This window comes from Solanum stenotomum, chromosome 7 (assembly GCF_019186545.1).
Source record: "Solanum stenotomum isolate F172 chromosome 7, ASM1918654v1, whole genome shotgun sequence".
Taxonomy (NCBI): Eukaryota; Viridiplantae; Streptophyta; class Magnoliopsida; order Solanales; family Solanaceae; genus Solanum; species Solanum stenotomum.
In genome coordinates, this window is record NC_064288.1 from 51,624,250 (window position 1) to 51,644,926 (window position 20,677).

The following is a 20,677-nucleotide window of genomic DNA, read 5'->3' on the forward strand; positions in this document are numbered from 1 at the left end:
TATGTTTAGTCCCGACATTTTTTTCACGCATTTACGAGCCAACTAGTAGGAATTATCCAACTTTCACCGTATTTCATGTGTATTAGCCTATGAATGTAGTGCCTTAAGGGCACCCAATTTTTTTAATGAAAAAACTGTAGAATGACCTCTGTAATGAGTTAGGGAAACATTACGTATAGGCCCGCCGTTTTTTTTGTGCATATTTTCACATTTACGAGCCAACTTATAGGAATTACTTGACTTTCACAATTTTTCGTGTGTATTAGCCTATGGATCTGGAGCAATTGGGACACTTGGATTTTTTTTGAAAAAACTATATCAGGACCTCCCTAATGAATTGGTGAAGTATTACGTATAGTTTCATCATTTTTACGCATATTTTTTCATTTACAAGGCAATTTTTAGGAACTTTTCGACTTTCACCATTTTTCATGTGTATTAGCCTATGCATCTCGCGCCTTTGGGACAATCGAAAAAAATTTCTTAAAAAACTATATGACAATCTTCGTAATGAGTTGAAAAAGTATTACGTATAGTCCCACAGTTTTTTCACGTAGTTTTTCACATTTACGAGCCAACTTCTAAGAGTTACCTGAATTTCGTGTTTATTTGTCCATGGATCTGGCATGTTTGGGGCACCTTAAATTATTTTCAAAGAAACTTATATGAGAACCTCTGTAATGATTTAGGGAAGCATTACGTATAGCCCGCTATTTTTTTCACTCAAATTTTTATATTTACGAGCCAATATTTATGAATTAGCTGAATTTTATAATTTTTCATGTTTATTAGCCCATTGATCTGGCGCATTTAGGGCAACTAAAGTTTTTTATAGAAAAAATTATACGAAGATCTCCGTAATGAGTTGGAGAAACATTACATATAGTTCCGTCATTTTATTTTTTGTGTATTTTCTCTTTTACGAGCAGACTTTTGGAATCACCCAACTTTCGTTATTTTTTGTGTGTATAATGCCCATGGATCTTGCGCCTTCGGGGCACCCAAAATTTCTTTCGAAAATATACATGAGGACTTCTTTAATGAGTAGGGAAAATATCACGTATAGTCCTGCCATTTTTTCACGTGTATTTTTGCATTTACATGTCAATTTTTAGAAATTATACGACTTTCGTCGTTTTTCGTGTGTATTAGCCCACGCATCAGGCGTCTTTGGGGAACCTGAAAATTTATTTTAAAAAACCTATATGAGGGCATCTGTAATGAGTATGGAAGCATTACGTATCATCTCACTATTTTTTTTCACGCATATTTTTCACATTTACGAGCCAACTATTAGAAATTACCCGACTTTCATCGTTTTTCTTGTGTATTAGTCTATGGATCTTGCGCCATTGAGGCTTCTGAAAAATTTAGCTAAAAAAATTATATGAGGACCTCTGTAATGAGTTAGGGAAACATTGCGTATAGTCTCGCCATTTTCATGCTTATTTTCGCATTATGAGCCAACTTTTAGGAATTATTGACGTTCATCGTTTTTCATGTGTATTAAGCCCATGGATCTAGCGTAGTAGGGGCACCTGCAATTTTTTCTGAAAAAACTATATGAGAACCTCTGTAGTGTGTTAGGAAACATTAAGTATAGTCCCACCATTTCTTCATGCATATTTTTAAATTTACGAGCCAATTTTTAGAAATTACCCAACTTTCATTATTTTTCATGTGTATTTGTCAATGGATATTGCGTCTTTTGGGCACCCAAATTTTTTTCTCAAAACACTATATGAGGACCTCTGTAATAAGTTGGTGAAAAATTATGTATAATCCCGCTAGTTTTTCAAGCATATTTTCCCATTTACAAGCCAAATTTAAGAAATTACCCGACTTTCGTCATATTTTCGTTTGTATTTGCTCATGGATCTAGCGTGTTTGGGGAACCTGGATTTTTTTTCTGGTAAATCTATATGAGGACCTCCGTAATGAGTTAGGGAAACATTAAGTATAGTCTTACCATTTATTCACGCTTACTTTTGCATTTATGAGCCAACTTTTAGAAATTACCCAACTTTTATCGTTTTCGTGTGTATTTGTCCACAGATTTGTCGTCTTTATGGCACCTGGATTTTTTTCTGAAAACACTATTTGAGGACTTCTGTAATGAGTTAGGGAAACATTACATATAGTCCCACTGATTTTTCGCGTATATAGGAGTCAATCTATAGGAATTACATAACTTTCACTGTTTTTTCATGCGTATTAGCCCATGAATCTAATTCCTTAAAGGTACCATGAAATTTTTCTTAAAAAAATATGAGGACCTACTTAATGAGTTGGGTAAGCATTACGTATAGTCCCGCTATTTTTACAGACATATTTTTGCATTTACAAGTCAACTTTTAGGAATTATCTGACTTTTATTGTTTTTCATGTGTATTAGCCAATGAGTCTAGCGCCTTTGGGGAACCCGAAAATTCTTTATGAAAAAACTATATGAGGACCTCCGTAATGAGTTGAGGAAGCATTACGTATAGTCTCGCTATTTTTTCACACATTTTCGCATTTACAAGTCAACTTTTAGAAATTATCCGACTCACCATTTTTCGTGTGTATCAGCCCATGGATCTGGCGCCTTTTGAGCACCCAAAATTTTTTAATGAATAAACAATATGAGAATCTCCATAACGAGTTGGGAAATAAATACGTATAGTCCTATCATTTTTTCACACATATTTACATTTACGTGCCAACAATTAGGAATTACCCGACTTTCACCATTTTTTGTATGTACAAGTCCATGGATCTAGCGCAGTTGGGGCACCTGAAAATTTTTCCCGAAAAAACTATATGAGGACATCCATAATGAGTTGAAGAAGCATTACTTATAGTTTCCACCTTTTTCACGCATATTTTTGCCTTTATGAGCCAACTTTTAAGTACCCGACTTTCACCATTTTACATGTGTATTAGCCCATGAACCTGACGCCTTTTGGGAACCTAATTTTTTTTCATAGAACACTATATAAGGACTCTGTAATGATTGGGGAAGCATTACGTATAATTCTACCGTTTTTCATATGTCTTAGCCCATTGATCAGAATCCTTTGGGGAACCCGAAATTTTTTTTCTAGAAAACTTAATAAAGAACTTTGTAATGAGTTGGGAAATTATTACGTATATTTTCACCATTTTCACGCATATATTTACGTTTACGAGTCAATTAGGAAATACCCAACTTTCACCATTTTTCGTGTGTATTAGCTCATGGATCTGGCGCCTTAGGGGCACACGATTTTTTTTTTCTGAAAAAAACTATATGAGGACTTGCGTAATGAGTTAGGGAAGCATTACGTATAGTCTCGTAGTTTTTTTCACGCATTTACAAGCCTACTTTGAGAAACTACTAACTTTCGTCATTTTTTGTATGTATTAGCCCTTGGATCTAACGCTTTTTGGGCACCCAATTTTTTTTTTCTGAAAAAAACTATATAAGGACCTCCATAATGAGTTGGGAAAAAATTAAGTATAGTCCCGCCGATTTTTTGCACGTATATTATCGCATTTACGAACCAACTTTTTGGAGTTACCTAACTTTCACTATTTTTCGTGTGTATTATCCTATGAATATGGCGCCATTGGGGCACCCAAAAAATTTGAACATTTTATAAGGATCTCCGTAATAAATCAGAGAATCATTACGTATAGTCCTACCATTTTTCACACATATTTTTGCATTTACGAGCCAACGTTTAGGAATTACTCAACTATCATTATTTTTTGTTTGTATTGACCCATTGATCTTGCACCTTTATGGCACCCAAAAGTTGTTTATGAAAAAACTATATAAGGACCTCCGTAATGGGTTGGTGAAACATTACGTATAGTTCCTCCGTTTTTCACACATATTTTCGTATTTACAAGTAATTTTTTATGGATTGCCCGACTTTCGCCACTTTTGTGTGTTAGCCTGTGGATCCGGCGCCCTTGGGGAATCCAAAAATTTTTTCTAAAAAATTATATGAGGACCTCCGTAATTAGTTGGGGAAGAATTACGTATTGTCCCGCCATTGGTTTCACGCATATTTTTTAATTTACGAGCCAACTTTTAGGAACTACCCGACTTTCTGTGTGTATTATCCCATGAATCTCATGCCTTTAGGGCGCCTAATTTATTTATTTTTTTTTGAAAAAACTATATGAAGACCTCCGTAATGAGTTGGAGAAGCATTGCGTATAACCTCGCCTTTTTTCATGCATATTTTCACATTTATGAGCCAACTTTAAGAAATTACCCAACTTTTGTTGTTTTTAATGTGTTTATAGCCCATGGATCTGGCACCTTTGAGGAAACCCAAAATTTTATTTTGAAAAAACTATATGAGGAGTCCTCATTGAAGAGTTGAGGAAACATTATGTATATTTCCACAATTTTTTTCACGCATATTTTTGTATTTACGAGCCAATTTTTAAAAATTACCTAAATTTCGTCGTTTTTCATGTTTATTAGCCCATTGATCTGTCGCCTTAGGGTAACCCGAAATGTTTTTCTTATAAAACTATATGAGGACCTCCTTAATGAGGTTAGAAGCATTACGTATAGTATTGCCGTCTTTTCACTCATATTTTGGCATTTACAAGCCATTTTTTAGAAATTAGCCAACTTTCGCCATTTTTGTGTATATTAGCCCATGGATCTGGTGCCTTTGGGGAACCCAATTTTTTTTGGAAAAAACTAGATGAGGATCTTTGTAATGAATTGGGGAAGCACTACGTGTAGTTTCGTCGTTTTTTTACGCATATTTTCGCATTTATGAGCCAATTTTTAGAAATTACCCGGCTTTTCATCGTTTTCATCTGTATTAGCCCATGAATTTGACGCTATTGGGGCACTTGAAAATTCTTTCGAAAAAACTATATGAGGACCTCCGTCATGAGCTGGGGAATCATTACTTATTGTCCCATCATTTTTTCACGCATATTTCGTACGAGTTAACTTTTAGGAATTACTGGACTTTCGTTATTTTTTGTGTGTATTAGCCCATTGATCTAGCGGATTTTGGGCACACAATTTTTTTTTTAAAAAAAACTATATGAGGACCTCTGTAATGAGTTAGAGAAGCATTACATATAGTCCTGCTGTTTTTTTCATGCATATATTCGTATTTACCATCCAACTTTTAGAAATTACTCAAATTTCAGTGTTTTTCGTGTGTGTTAGCCCATTTATCTGGCACCTTTGGGACACCCAAAAGAATTTTCTATAAAAACTATATGAGGATCTCCGTAATGAGTTGGGGAAGCATTACGTATAGTCTTGCCGTTTTTCTCACGTATATTTTCATATTTACAAGCCAACTTTTAGGAATTACCCAATTTTCACTGTTTATCGTGTGTTACCAATGGATCTGGCACCTTTGGGGCACCGCCGATTTTTTCTGAAAAAACTATATGAGGACCTCCATAATAAGTTGGGGAAGCATTACGTATAGTCCCGCCGTTTTTCAGGCATATTATCGCAATGACGAGACAACTTTTCGAAATTACCCGACTTTTGTCATTTTTCGTGCATATTAGCCCGTGGATCTGGTGCCTTTAGGCCACCCAAATTTTTTTCTGAAAAAAATATATAAATACCTCTGTAATGAGTTGGGGAAGCATTATGGATAGTCCCGCCATTTTTCACGCATATTTTTGCATTTACAAGTTAATTATTAAGAATTACCCGACTTTTGACATTTTTCGTGTGTATTAGCCTATGGATCTGGCGTCGTTAGGGCACTCAAAACTTTTTTCCTGAAAAAAGTATATGAGGACATGTGTGCGTATGGCCCCACCATTTTATTCATGCATATTTTCGCATTTACGAGCCAACTTTTAGAAATTACCCTACTTTCACTGTTTTTCATATGTGTTTACCCATGGATCTGGCGCTATTGTGGCACCCAAAAAAAATTTCTGAAAAAATTAAATGAGGACCTCCGTAATGAGTTGGAAAGCATCTATATAATAATATAAAGCTGAATGAAAGGGTTGCTGATGTAGCATGCCTTGTTGATCAATATTACTATTTATTTATTTTTCTCTTAATTTTGATTTTGTTTCTTCATGTATTTATTAATGTTTTAAAAAATATAACTTCCTTCCTCATAATTAGCATAATGGGCAATTAAATTAAGAAAATAATTAATGCTCCACCTCACGTAGCATCAGTTACTTTTATGCTTTTAATCACCAATAGTTATTTTTAATTGATAATAGTAATTACCTTAATAAATGTCAAGAAATATTTCAAGACTTATACATCCACATTTCAACACACAAATCACAATTGCAAGATTTAAATTTTTACTTTTATCTCTTGATTATCAATAGACATAATGTAAAATATTAATATCATTATTTATGATTCGTATTTAATAAAGTTTGTAGGATTTTTTAACGTTTTCGATTGATAAAAAAGCATTGTTTCAATGCCTTTTAAAAAATAATAGCATTTCGATTGATACCGCTCAAAACTAATTGATAATGAGATCGATGACTAAAGATGAAAACGGCACAATAATGAATATTATCAGAAGAGAGACTTAAGAATTGACGGTTAGATGAAATTAGTAGGAAATTAGAGATGACAAATTTGAAGAAAATAAGAAGGAAAAAAGAAAGATATATTTGATTTGTAATATTATTCTTTTTTATTTTTTTTTTCAATTTCAATTTTGTAAAAGAAAGGTAAATGAAATGGCAAAGGAAGGTAGCATGTAGACGAGATTGTTAGACAAGTTCAAATATTTATATTGTAACCAATTTTTTAGATTTAAATTTAAAATATGAACACATGCATGTAAAGAGATCATTTTTTCTTCAAATTCTACTACAATTTTAAAATGATGATTTTTTTTAAAAAAAGCAAGTGTTACTTATAAATTAGATCAAAACTTAAATTTTAATGTATATAGATATATAAGGTTTAAAATATTTTAATCATTCGCATGTTATAAATAAATTATTTTAAAAATTTATTATTGTGCGAAGCGCGGCTCAATTCACTAATTACTTAATATGAGTAAGAAAAAATGTGAATGCCTTTTTGTGATCCCTAAATGCTTAAAAAAAGTAATGTGAATCTCGTAGAAGTTATGTATATAGTTTATTATGATATTGTGAATGGTCCTACTAAATTTGGGATAAAAAAATTCAGCCAGTCATTCCCAAAAATTCATGGACGATCAACTTCTTTTTCTTATAAAATTTGCAATTACTATGTCATTATTTCATCACGTATAGAGTCAAATGAGGTATTATTGGCAACTCCAATGTTATCGAGAAGAAATATAATAACATATAGTGTAATTACACAAATGGAGTTCGCAGGAGTAGGTGTGTCATCGAGAGTAGATGGAGAGAGCTTTGGAGGAATTTGACTGATGGAACTAGGGCGTACATGCCAATAAATCATAGAGATCTTAGTTAATCAGACTAATGTAATCGAATACTGATAGCACTGCCCACACATGTCTAAGCTGATGAAAACAAGTAACCGAGTACTTTCGTGTACTGAGATTTAAATCCTAACCTCCATCCAATGTTTTCACTCGCTTCATTGACAGCTAGGTCACCGAGTATGCCAATTATCCAACCCAAGAAAGGAGCACGAAGCACAAACCTCCCAAGAAATTCAGACATGATCAAAAGGAAAACAATATGGGGAAATGGTTCTATGGGAAGAGAATAGAGAAATCAGTAGCTTGCAAAACAACTTCTCTGGCAGGTAACATGAAAATAAGAGGGGAAAATTCTACACATTAACAAGTTCTAAAGTTGAGCTCTAACTATGATGATGGGAAATTGAAAATGATAACAAGTTCACTGTTCAACCATCTGTTTGACAACGCCGCTGAATATGAACTCACATAGTTTCCACGAGATGAACAAGGGAATTAACCGCAGTGTGTCTAGGGCATCTATTCTCCAGGTGCGGAAACACCTTGCTTCAGTCTTTCCTTCTTCATCTTCTTCTTGGAAACTGGCTTCTTTTTCTTTGGAGGAAGGGTTTTCTGTGCATACATGTAAAGCACGTAGTTCCCAATGAGGAATGTCAACAGAAGCCCACCGACAACTATTAAGACAATTAATCCTGGGTTGAATCCTTTCACTTCAACATCCTTAGCCATATTCTTCTGCTTGAACAGAGAACAAAAGTAAATTTTTGTCTAATCCATATCTGTGATTAGGAAGGGATAAGAGTTCATAAAGATACATAAAAGAATTAGCCCACAAAGTGTTCTTCTGCGATGCATGAGCAACTTATTGCTTTAATCCAACTTCAAAAGATAACTTCACATCTTTTTAAGGAAACAATAAACAGACAACAAATTATAACAAAATTGTCAAAGAAAAAAGATTGGAAGGCCCGCATATCTTGAACTAACTTCTAATGGGTAGTTCAAATCCTTCCCCTTGATGTAACTAAAAGGCAATTCAAAACAGTCTCCTGTCTATAATGCACAAGGCTAAGGGCTCACTCAAACAAGCTCTTAAACACAATAAAAAGACTAGCCAGTAAAATGTGAAGTCTCTAAATCTAAAATCAATCTGTTTCTAAATATAGAAAAGTGTCATTCTTTGTTTTTGCAACAAACTTTAGATTGTTATGAAATAGGACCAAGGAAATAGTTAAAAAGACTACAACCCAAAAAGAAAAAAAGTACAACAAATAATCATTCCACCAGTGTCTAGCTCAACCAAATTTTCCATAAAAAAAATAAAATTGGGGGGTGGGTGGCTCCCTGAGCGAGTATCTGTGTTTGCAATAACATCCAAGAACCATATTCATAACACCTCATACATGGAATCAACTTGGACAAAGAAAGGACCAGTTCCACATACATGGAGGACTATTACTGCACTTGCCACCTAAGGGGTGATCTCAAGTCTTTTTAAATCCAAACATAAAGAGGATTTTGGGCTTTGTATTTTTTGTCCAATTATGTCTCAAAATATATATTTTTAGATAGATAACTACATCATAACTAATACACAACTCTTGAAGATCCAATGTCTTAATCTACGGTTCTCTACATAGTGCATCTCCAACACCAAACATATACTCCAGGAGAAAAAACAGAAAATTCTCACCAATTCAGACACTAACAATTATTGTTTACATATCCATATATTACATAAATTTCAACAAATTTATCATATAAGAACCATATCACCTCAGCCTCCCGAAAACAATGAACTCGTGATATCTAGCAAGCATATGCATAGGTGACATATCACATCCGGACATCAGAAATTCGATACATAGCATAGCAACTATAAATGAATAAATGTACAGTCCTCTACATTCTTTATTTCCAACATCAAACACTTACTCCACAAAAACTTCTGCAAATTCACACCAATATTAACATAACTCAAACCATAAAACCTCCGTTCACGGAAAACAATGAATTTATGATATCAAGCAACCATAAGCTACAGATCACATCCAAAAGACCTACAGTTCTCTAGATTCTACATCTCCAACACCAAAAATTTATTCCAAAACACCTTAGCAAATCAAACCACTCCAATATAGACACTTGCACTACTTTCACATATCTGTATCACAAAATTTCAACTAATTTAACGTAACTCGAACAACAGTAACACCTCCATTTACAGAAAACAATGAATTCATGATATCAAGCTAAAACAAGTGACGGATCACACCCAAAAAAACAAAATATTGTACCGTCTCAGACTAGACCGAATGAATGAACCTACAATTCTCTACATTTTATATTTCCAACACCAAAAATTTTCCTCAAAACACCTCAGCAAATCGAACCAATTCCTCCATAAACAATTACACTGTTTACATATGCACATCAAGGAATCTCAACAAATTTAACATAACTCGAACCTTAAAACCTCATTTTACATATCCTTGTCACAAAATTTCAGCAAATTTAAAATAACTCGAACAGTAACACACATTCTATATTTCCAACACCAAAAACTTACTCCAACACAGCTCGGAAAATCTGCCATTAACAATTACTCTGTTCACATATCCCTATCACAAAATTTCAGAAAATTTAACATAACTCAAACAGTAATACAAATTCTATATTTCCAACGCCAAAAATTGGCAAAAAACCTCCGCAAATCCCAACCAATTCTGCCATTAACAACTACACTGTTTACATATCCCTATCACTAAAATTTTCAGCAAATTTAACATAACTCAAACAGTAACACATTCTTTACTTCCAACACAAAAAATTTACCCCAAAACACCTCCGCAGATCCCAACCAATTCCTCCATTAATAATTACACTGTTTACATATCCGTATCACAAAATCTCAACAAATTTAACCTAACTCGGACAACAGCAACACCTCCGTTGACAGAAAACAACGAATTAACGATATCTAGCTAAAAATAGTGCCAGATCACACTCGAACAACTATAATTCATACGTATAAAAGCAGATCCGGTAAGAAATAACATGAAAATGAGAGAATTCCAAAAAAAATGTATTTAATAATGTGAGATAAGTAAAAAAATGTACCACGTTATCATGATTTTCAAAATCCATGGCTTGAAATCGGAGAAACAAATCGAATTTTCAAACGCCGATCGCCGGAGAAGGCGATATCGTCGAGTAAGAGACGGAGGAGAAAATGAACTTCAGTTTTGGACTAAATGGTAGATACGACAGGTGTTTTAATAGTAACAGTTAGATTTACGATTATTTGCTAACAAATCCTCTCTTTTCTTTTTTATCTTCTTTTGGCCCCCTAAAAAGCCTTTTCGTCTATTTTTACGCACCAAAACTATCTAACACTTTATCGTATTCGATGTTTACATTGATAATTATATATTTTAGTAGAGTTAATAATAGAAAATACACTTAAATTAGGATATTTATGAAATTCATATATTGCATATTCATTTTTCTATTTGCTTATCTAAATTATCACATTTGTGTGACCCTTCCTATTCACTTTGGTATTGAGTTGGCCTATATGCATCTATTATCATTTGGGAATAAATCTATTTGACCAACTCAATATTGAGATATATTTTAACAAAAAGAAAATTATAGTCTAGGTACATAAAGAGAACGATTAATGGGTAAAATATGTTCGATTATAAAGGTAAATTAGTTGGTCGAACGGTATATATCTGTAACTTTCTTATATGTTAACTTAGTCCATTTGCACCACCCACCCACCCAGCCCCTCCTAATTCAACCCATTAGAAAGTTTACTGATATGTATCGTAAATGGATCACAAGAATTTTTGTGAAAATATTTATTATTTGATATGCTATGCATCCATAATAAACCCAAATAATTGATAACATGTTTAAAAAAATTATATGAAAATAAATAAAGAAATNGCATATTCATTTTTCTATTTGCTTATCTAAAAATTCACATTTGTGTGACCCTTCTCATTCACTTTGGTATTGAGTTGGCCTATATGCATCTATTATCATTTGGGAATAAATATATTTGACCAACTCAATATTGAGATATATTTTAACAAAAAGAAAATTATAATCTAGGTACATAAAGAGAACGATTAATGGGTAAAATATGTTCGATTATCAAGATAAATTAGTTGATCGAACGGTATATATCTGTAACTTTCTTATATGTTAACTTAGTCCATTTGCACCACCCACCCACCCAGCCCCTCCTAATTCAACACATTAGAAAGTTGACTGATATGTATCGTAAATGGATCACAAGAATTTTTGTGAAAATATTTATTATTTGATATGCTATGCATCCATAATAAACCCAAATAATTGATAACATGTTTAAAAAAATTATATGAAAATAAATAAAGAAATTAAGATGCAGTAAGAATTGGATGAGTCATACTATAAGTTGTTTAGTCTATTTCGAGCTAAATAATTTTTTAACCGGTCAAACTCAATTCATTTTGATTCAATTAAATTTAGGAAAAATTACATAAATGCATAATTTATTTTATCATATTCTTTAAAACTCTCTACCATTTAAAAAAATTACAAAAGCTCTACTTTCTCTTATTGTTGGATACATCACTTTACGCGATGTATTGATCAAATACATCACTTTATACGATGTATCGGGACGTTGAGTGATGTATCCGAAATCGAGACACTATGTATCGGGAAGTAAAGGGATGTATCTGAAATCGGGACGCGATGTATCGGAACCTTTTGGGATGTATCTGAATTCTACCAAATTAAAGGAATATTGTAATTTGAAAGAAAAAAAAACAGTAAGAATATAATGTAATTAACTCTTAACAGTTAACACTATGAGATTTGTGTAAAAATTTCCTTAAATTTATCACAACTCATACATTTAATTGGGTTAATTAACTAATGGGTACTTCTGTTACAATATAGGCCCAACTGGACCCTCAATCATAAGATCCATAGTTACCAGAGGCAAAGCCCAATTCAGTCGGCCCAAATAACAAAAACTTATACAATCCAATTAGACTTTGGAAAAGATCATGAAAGAGTCGATACAAAATGGTACTTAAATTCAGTTATGATCTCGAATTTTTGGACATATCATACTTTTTTAGACTTTGGAAAAGATCATGAAAGAGTCGATAAAAATCATATTTGTATGATATAGCTATACTTTGCATAATTGCGCTCCATAGCAAACATAAATATGTATATTTCGCTATACATATACAAAAGAAAGCAATTGTATAATCTATTTCGGTATACATAAACAAAAGATCAATTGTATAATTTGTGTTTGTATAAAGCGAGAAAGAGAGAAAGACAAAAGAAAATTGGGCAGGGAAAGATCGTATTTGTATAATCATAAGTGTATAGGACGAAAATATATGCATTTGTATTTGTATATACAATTTTCTCTCGCTTTATACAAACACAAATGCAATGTATACATTTGTGTTTGTATAAAGTGAGAGAGGCGAGTGAGAGTGGCGAGCGAGATTTGGGAGCTGGGAGATGGGAGATGGGAGAGATCAGGGGAACGAAAATATATGTATATATACATTTTTCTCTCACTTTATACAAACACAAACACATTTTATACATTTGTGTTTGTATAAAAGGCGAGAGATGCGAGGGAGAGAACGAGAGTGGCGAGCAAGATTCACCAGGAGAGGCGAAATAGCAATAGTTTGCTATGGGGTACAATTAAATCAAACTATAGTTATAACATTTGATTTGAATTAATAGTTTCCTATTAAATATAATTTTCCCTTTTTGAAACAGAAAAAGTTTTTTTTTTTCACACCATTGACCAACATTGTCATTCCAAGGAAGATATCGAAAGTCACAAGTTTTATAATCTAGCCCAATTCTGCAAGTCTTTTTTGTTGGACAACTAATAGGAGGTGAGAAGAATCCTTACTCCGTTCAAAATAATGTACTACACAAATTCGATGAAGACATAGAAAAGATCCAACAAAAGGCAGAGCTAACATTTTAATTATGAATTTGGCAGAATCAATTATATACTTTATACTCCAATTTATATACTTTATCAACAGCCCATTGAATTTTTTTGAAAAAAATTATAAAATTCGTAAATTCAAAATCTTAGATCCCTCTTAGCTAACCTGCTTTCCAATTGTCCAATCTATTTTGTCACTTTCTCTTCTGTGAATGTGAGAATTTTCACCTAATTTTGGTCTGCTTTTTGTCAGTAAAAGGAGAATTTTTGCAGAGAATATAAGTACAAAATAATATTTGTGGTACGATGAATATATATTTCTGTTCATGACATAAGATGCTGGATTTGAAATTTTTCATTGGAGAAAAATATTTCTATCTTTCCAAGGCTTTAAATTATTATTGAGTTTGTTATAATTGTACATGGTAAATGTTACACTAATTAAAGTGTTTAGTTCACTCTTTTTTTTTTAATTGCATTTTGTATTTTGTTAGGTAGAATAGCTAATAATCCACTTAGATTGTGGTGATGTAAATATTTCTTTCTTTTTAAGTAAGGATTTTAAAGTTTGAGCCATTTGCATGAAATTGCCTTTTGCTGAGGTTGTTTTATTCTTGATATGATTTTTTTAAAAATAATTATTAATTTATTTAGATCTAATATAACTATCGGATATAAAGTGAAATATCAAAAATAAAATGCAGCGGTAAGAATTTGTTGACAATTTTTTTCTCTTTTTGTTGTCTACTGTTTCCGAAAGGGGTTGAAAATTTAGATACGATGAGATCTAGTCAATTTAGATTTGAAAAAATTAAATGAAATAAGCATTAAACTTTTTTTTTTGATTTAGTATAACTGTGTTTATACACATGATATATTTTAATTTATTTTTTAATTAGGTAATTATTGAAGAAGGTAAATAATAAGGGAATTAAAAATTAGTGACCGACAAATCATGTCTTCTCCACTTTGCGTAAAAATACTTTTTAAAAAAAAATTCAAAATCATAGTGGTTTTTGACAAATCAAATTTGTTTCAAAATATTTAAGATTTTACAAAATAAAAAAATCATTTATTACCTTTTTACCCAAATATGTCATCACTATGTTTAAGGTGAAAAAGACACAGATTAATATTTTTTTAAAAGTCAAATAATACCGACGTAGTAGTAATTTATAAAGAAAACGTTTTTTCAGAAATTAATGTGATTTTTTAAAATTTTAATTGAGTAATTTTATTGGCTCTAAAAAAGAGAATCATTTGACAGGTTAACAAACTCAAATTCATCACTATCCTAAAAAAGAGAGTTATTTAAAGTCAAAATGCAGTAAATACAATCCATTAACTATCCCCTATTTATGGTATAATTAAATCCAATTGTAGTTTCTTACTTGTCAATTTATTTTGATGTAACATCTTGATTAATCGTTGCTCTCTTTGTCCGACAATATTTGTCTGTACATTTTTAAAAAAATTATAAATAGAAGAGTAATTTTACTATATCATCCTTTGAATATAGTAAATACAATGTCTTGAAAAATGTAATACAGGAATGACTATAATTAATGATAAAGGCTGACGCTGGTACTCTGCGGAAAATGCGTGCAGTAATACACATAACACGGCCAATTAATGTTTGACTAAAAATCTTTCACCGACAAAGCGCAATTAGACCACCTTTCTGAATCAAGACCCGGCCCGACTTGCATTATTCCAACAACCGACGGAGAACACCTTAGTAGTAAATTAGGAACGAAGTGCAGTTTAGTATGTGTACTTTTTACACATCTAGAAACACCTTACTCTTATCCAACTTAGTATATCAACAAGGGCGTCAATGAAGTTATATATTTGTTTGTTCATTTGAATTCAATATTTTCAATAAGAACAATAAATTTATATGCAAAATTTTATTAAAAATATTGTAGCTTAAGCTCAAAATTTCTAAATATGATGTGTTCTATGTTGAAATATATAAATGTTGAACGTATAAAATTTAAATTTCAAATTCGCCTAATCAAAACTTATGATTTTAGTGGTTCTGGTGCAAGTTTTCCACGCAAAATTAAGAAATTTTATTTATCTCGTTAGATGCATCTTATTATTAATCTTTCACCATACAGTATCAGGTCTTTATACTTTAGCCTAAAATTTTATTTTATTTTGTTTTCAATTCAGGTCTGCATACATTTTACCTTCACTAAACTCCACTTATGAGATTACAATGAGTATATTGTTGTTGTTTCCCATTCAGCATATTGAAAAACGACTAAATTTGATTTTATATAGAAAATTTTCACATTAAGAGATAAAACACTGATTAATAAAAATAATTTCATATCCCACTCCTAATTTGAAGATGTAGCCTAAAATGTTCATTGTTCTCATCCTTGAAGATGCTTTGATGATAAAAAGGTTAGAACTTATGACAGAAAGTTACTAAAAGTAATTTTTTATTTTACTTTTTAGCAAAGTAAAATTCTAAATTGCAACATCTACCAACACCATATTGAATATGATTAAATTTTTTCCTTAACCAAGGGGTCTCGGGTTTGAGCCCTCTTGGGTACGGAGTCGCCTTTGTTAGGGAGCGTTTACCCCTCACTGTGGAACTTCTTGGCGCAAATCCGGATTTAGTCGGGCTCCAATATAGGTACCGGACACCAGGTGGGAAACAAAAAAAATAATTATATTTTGATTGTATAAGTTGAACATGAAATTCGCTTCCAATCAAAGTGTTGATTCCAAAAGTCTAGTCTTGTAAAGTAATCTTCCATCAAATTGTTGAAATTATTGCTCTTTTTTGTCCATAGTGAACCTAAAAGACACCTTTAACTCATGGTCCCCTTCTTACATTAAACAAATTATATATCTCTAATCTTACTCTTAATCAATTGCAAGTTTTACTATTAATGTTTTGATTTCGAGTCCTGATCTAGAATTGAATTTATTAGGAAACACTTACTCCTAAAATGGGACTTTTTAATACAAGTCAGGGTTGGTAACGTATGATCTAAAATTTGAATTTTAAAAATAAAATCAAATTTGACAAAAAGTGTTTACTCCTAATATGAGACTTTTCAATACAAATTTAAATTAGCTCCTTAAGTGAATACAAAATACAAGTATTTTGCACATAAAAAAGTACAACAACGCCAACAATAAGTGAGATTAGTAATCTAAAAGTTAAAAACCAATCTTCTAAAATTGGTTAATATATTGGTGTGTAAAAATGAAATTCACTATCACCATATAAAAAAATTAAATATTTTTTACAATTAAAGGATGAATCATTTTCCATGAGACTTTTCGGCACGAATCTGATAGGTACTAGACATTAGATGAGAAATTAAAAAAGAAATCATTTCCTCTATATGTAGTTCATTAGTATTTGAAATTTCTCTGGATATAATTTTTACTTTTAGTAAAATTTTGAGTTTGAACTCTGAATATAAAAAAAAATGATAAAAAAACGTTTCTTCCTTTAATGCACCTCATCCAATAAGGAAATTCGGTTTAATTAATTTAGATATAATACAATATCGAAAATTCCTTGTCATCCTTCCTTTGGAGAAGAAATTAAATTGAAAACGAAAGATAATCAATTTTGTCAAGACATTACATAAAAGCTAGGTTGGTGGGAGTACTAAAAATTACTACAAATAGAGAAAACTTATCCATAGGAACTATATATATATATATATAATAAGAAAAGGAAAAAATATTGTGAAAATCCTATCTCATTTTTTAGTTATGGTCCACATTGAACAATATTCTAATAGCTTCTACCAATAAAATAAACCTTTTTATTTTTAGTTTGGTACGTCCATTGTCACAAGGCCATAGTTCCATATATTCATAGATTTTTTGTTACTCCATTACTCCTTACATTTTATGGTGACATGTTTGACTATATACATAGTTTAAGAGAAGATAAATTTTTGATGTTAAATATGTCGTGATATTTGTGGCCATAAAATTATGTCACTAGAAAGAACAATCTAATCTACGAAGCATTATGAGTTCATCGCGATAATTGATGAAAGATTGCACCCAAAAAGGACGCCCTAGTCCACAAAATATCATTTGTTCATCGCGATAACTGAGGAAAGATTGCACCCAAAAAGGACGCCATAGTCCACAAAACATCATGTGTTCATCGTAGCGATAAGCGAGGAAGGACCCCACACCCAAAGAGCATAATGTGCCTGATTTATCTGAATATAAGTCACATGAAAACAATTTTACCGTTACCGTTATTTTATGATAAGTCATAGGTTACGCAGAAACAATTCTACCGTTATTTCAAAATTCCCTTAGCTTCTATAAGATTATGTCATTAAGAACAAAAATATTTTAATGTTAAATTACTTCTAAATATTAAAAAAGTTGGGACATTTTCTTTACATGAACTTGAGATACAATATCACTTAATTGGAGTAGGACGAGTACATTCAATGTATACATTCTTTTTTACCAAACTGAACCAAAAAAGGGAGAAAATTTAGAACCCCTTTTCATATGGGCATACCATTAAATAAGTTAAAAGACTTATTTTTGTTACATACATATAATAATAAATAAAGGTAAAACAAAAAGATGGTACAAAACATTCTACACTAATAAGAGCAGGTATAATGTAGACAGCAAAACAAAAAAGGAGAAGATCTGGATTATATATATAAGTTAAAAGGCTTATTTTTGTTACATACATAATAATAATAATAATAAATTAATGAATCTATGAACAAAAAGACAATCTGATGCTAACATTCTGCACTAATAAGGGCTCACACCCCAAACAACAAAACAAAAAGATGACAAAAAGTGAAACCATCCAAAGCTCCTTTCTTGATTTTTGAACTAAACTAGGTCCATGCCATCATGTCCACCAACACCATTGAAACTGTTTTCTGATGAAGAAGTTGAAAGTGTGATCATACCATTCAAGTCAGAAACACTATCTTGCAATGTCATTAACAAATGAGATGTGCTAAAACTCATTGATGGTTTAGCCCTTGGTACAATTGGTACTTCAGCCTCACCTACTAACATTTGTACCACCCCCCTCATTGTTGGCCTAGCTATAGGGTCAGGATGTGAACAAGCCAAACCAACTAACAACACTCTTGTCATTTCTTTTTCATCAAATTCAAGATTCAGTTTTGAATCAACTGCTGATAGTAAACTTCCATCTTTGTGTAATCCCCACACCCATTCAACCAAATTGCTGTTTAATCCAACACCACTAGTTGTTGTTTCTTTCTCAATTGGCCTCCTCCCACTTGCCACTTCAAGAACCACTGCCCCATAACTAAACACATCAGTTTTCTCAGTTGCTCTACCTGTCAACAAGTATTCTGGTGCCAAATACCCCATTGTACCGGCTGCTACCGTTGCATCGGGGGACTTGTCGTGTTCGATTTGTCGTGCTAGTCCAAAATCTCCTAACTTTGCGTTGAACCCTTCATCCAACATAATGTTACTACTCTTGATATCCCTATGTATCACCTGGTTTTCGCATTCTTGATGTAAATATGCTAATGCAGAAGCAACACCTAACAAGATTTTTTGCCTGTGTTGCCACGAGAGGATCATTCTGGACTCGAATAACGCCTTGTCAAGACTACCATTTGGCATCAAATCATAAACTAACAAGATTTCACCTTTCTCATGACACCATCCTTGTAGCCTAACAAGATTTCTATGTCTAAGTGTTCCGATAATCGACAATTCAGAAAAGAACTCAGCTTTCCCTTGTCCATTATGACTACACCTCTTTACCGCAACAATGTCACCAGTCTCAGACAAAATCCCTTTATAGACAGTACCAAATGCACCATGCCCTATTATCCTAGTAGAATCAAACCCTTTCGTCGCGATTTTAAGCTCCTTATAGCTAAATTCCTTTGGCATTTTGATAATATCAGAAGGCAGCATAGACTCTGAAGTCTTCACATTCTTGAATTTTTTCGAATACAACCAAATAAGTACCAATGTAGCAAAAGCTAGAAAGAATGCTCCAGCAGTAACAACCCCAACAACAGCACCAGCACCTTGCTTACAAAAACTATTATGACATTTGCTGCTGTTTTTCTGTACTGCATTAGAAGTACCATTCGCCTCCACTGGAGCAATCTGCTGCTCCGGAGGAGGCGATGTGGCGGATGTAGTTACATCCGCTGTGGGGTTCATCAAACTAGCCGTTGGCGGGGGTGGAGGCTGCTCCGCCCCCACTTCCGGGGGAGATTTAGGATTTGTATCAAATGATGAAGTGAAACTCCAATATTCAATACTATGAATCTCTGTACTCCCTTGTGTTGAACCAGAAAACCCCACAAACATGAAATCATTTACATATTCAGAAAGATCAATTGTAACAGATAAAAATGGTTCTTTTGGCTTAAGATTAGAATATGAAACATAAAGATTCAATTTTTTTGTAGAACCAAAATAATCAATCCAAGAATTAACCAAATCACCACTTTTAAGATCAACACCAATAGAATCAAGATCACCAACCTGAGTTGAAATCATTGAATTTAAATCTAACCCCACATGATTTCCATTAATATCTTTAAATTCAACATCCATAAGTGTATCAAATTCAACTCCAAAATTCCCATTTTGCCCTCCTTCTGCATCCAAAATCCCCAAATACCCACCGGAATCACCAACCGACTCATCATCCGGTGTGATAACAAAAGCCAATCCACCTCCAATCGATGAAGGATTCAAATTACTAACAGAAAACGAGAAAAACGTAGAGAAACTCGCCGGAAAATCAAGACCCGGCTGCCGGAACTTTACTGGTTTAGAATACAAAACTTTTCCGGCACCGGAATTTGGAACAGCAAGGTCACGTGTCAACTTAATAGTATTATTACCCAAATGGGCATCGCCTAAAAGCTTCAAACTACTAAGAGTTAAAGTCCCAGAATCGAACTCAGTGGCAGCAGCTAAAGCAGCCAAGAAACAGAGCAATATTATGAGTAATGAGTAAATCTCCATTAAAATGTAAAAACGAAACTGACCCTTTTCAGATTTTCACTAGAAAAACATAAATTCAAGAGAAAATTAACATCATTTCTGGATTTTAGAAAAAACCCATTTGAGATTACAGCTCAATTGTGTGAAAAAATTGAAGCTTTTCAGCAAAAGAGGTTGCTAATTTGGGAAAAATATTAGTGGAAAGATGTATGGAAAGTGGGAATTTGAGCTGAGAAAAAGTGAGAGAGGTGTTGATGTTGAAAGAAGAAAGAGAATCGAAAGAATTGGAGTGAAG

General features: G+C 32.6%; 2 protein-coding genes across 2 annotated transcripts; both read right to left on the bottom strand.

Annotated features, from left to right (window-relative positions):
• Positions 1-7,700: 7,700 nt before the first annotated feature.
• On the bottom strand, positions 7,701-10,670 carry LOC125870831 (DNA-binding protein S1FA-like). Its single transcript, XM_049551370.1, has 2 exons — positions 10,518-10,670; positions 7,701-8,132 (listed from the first exon to the last, which is right to left on the bottom strand). Exons 1-2 carry the CDS (start codon positions 10,542-10,544, stop codon positions 7,917-7,919), a joined length of 243 nt encoding a protein of 80 aa, XP_049407327.1. The 5' UTR covers positions 10,545-10,670; the 3' UTR covers positions 7,701-7,916.
• Positions 10,671-18,141: 7,471 nt separating this feature from the next.
• On the bottom strand, positions 18,142-20,655 carry LOC125870814 (L-type lectin-domain containing receptor kinase VIII.1-like). Its single transcript, XM_049551345.1, has one exon. The coding sequence runs from the start codon at positions 20,401-20,403 to the stop codon at positions 18,256-18,258; it is 2,148 nt and encodes a 715-aa protein (XP_049407302.1). The 5' UTR covers positions 20,404-20,655; the 3' UTR covers positions 18,142-18,255.
• Positions 20,656-20,677: the final 22 nt, after the last annotated feature.

Coding starts and splice junctions, on each gene's coding strand:
- LOC125870831 (XM_049551370.1), bottom strand. CDS start 10,544: ATGGATTTTGAAAATCATGATAACGTG. Junction 8,133..10,517: donor TTGAAAATCATGATAACGTG/GTACATTTTTTT, acceptor CTGTTCAAGCAG/AAGAATATGGCTAAGGATGT.
- LOC125870814 (XM_049551345.1), bottom strand. CDS start 20,403: ATGGAGATTTACTCATTACTCATAATATTGCTCTGTTTCTTGGCTGCT.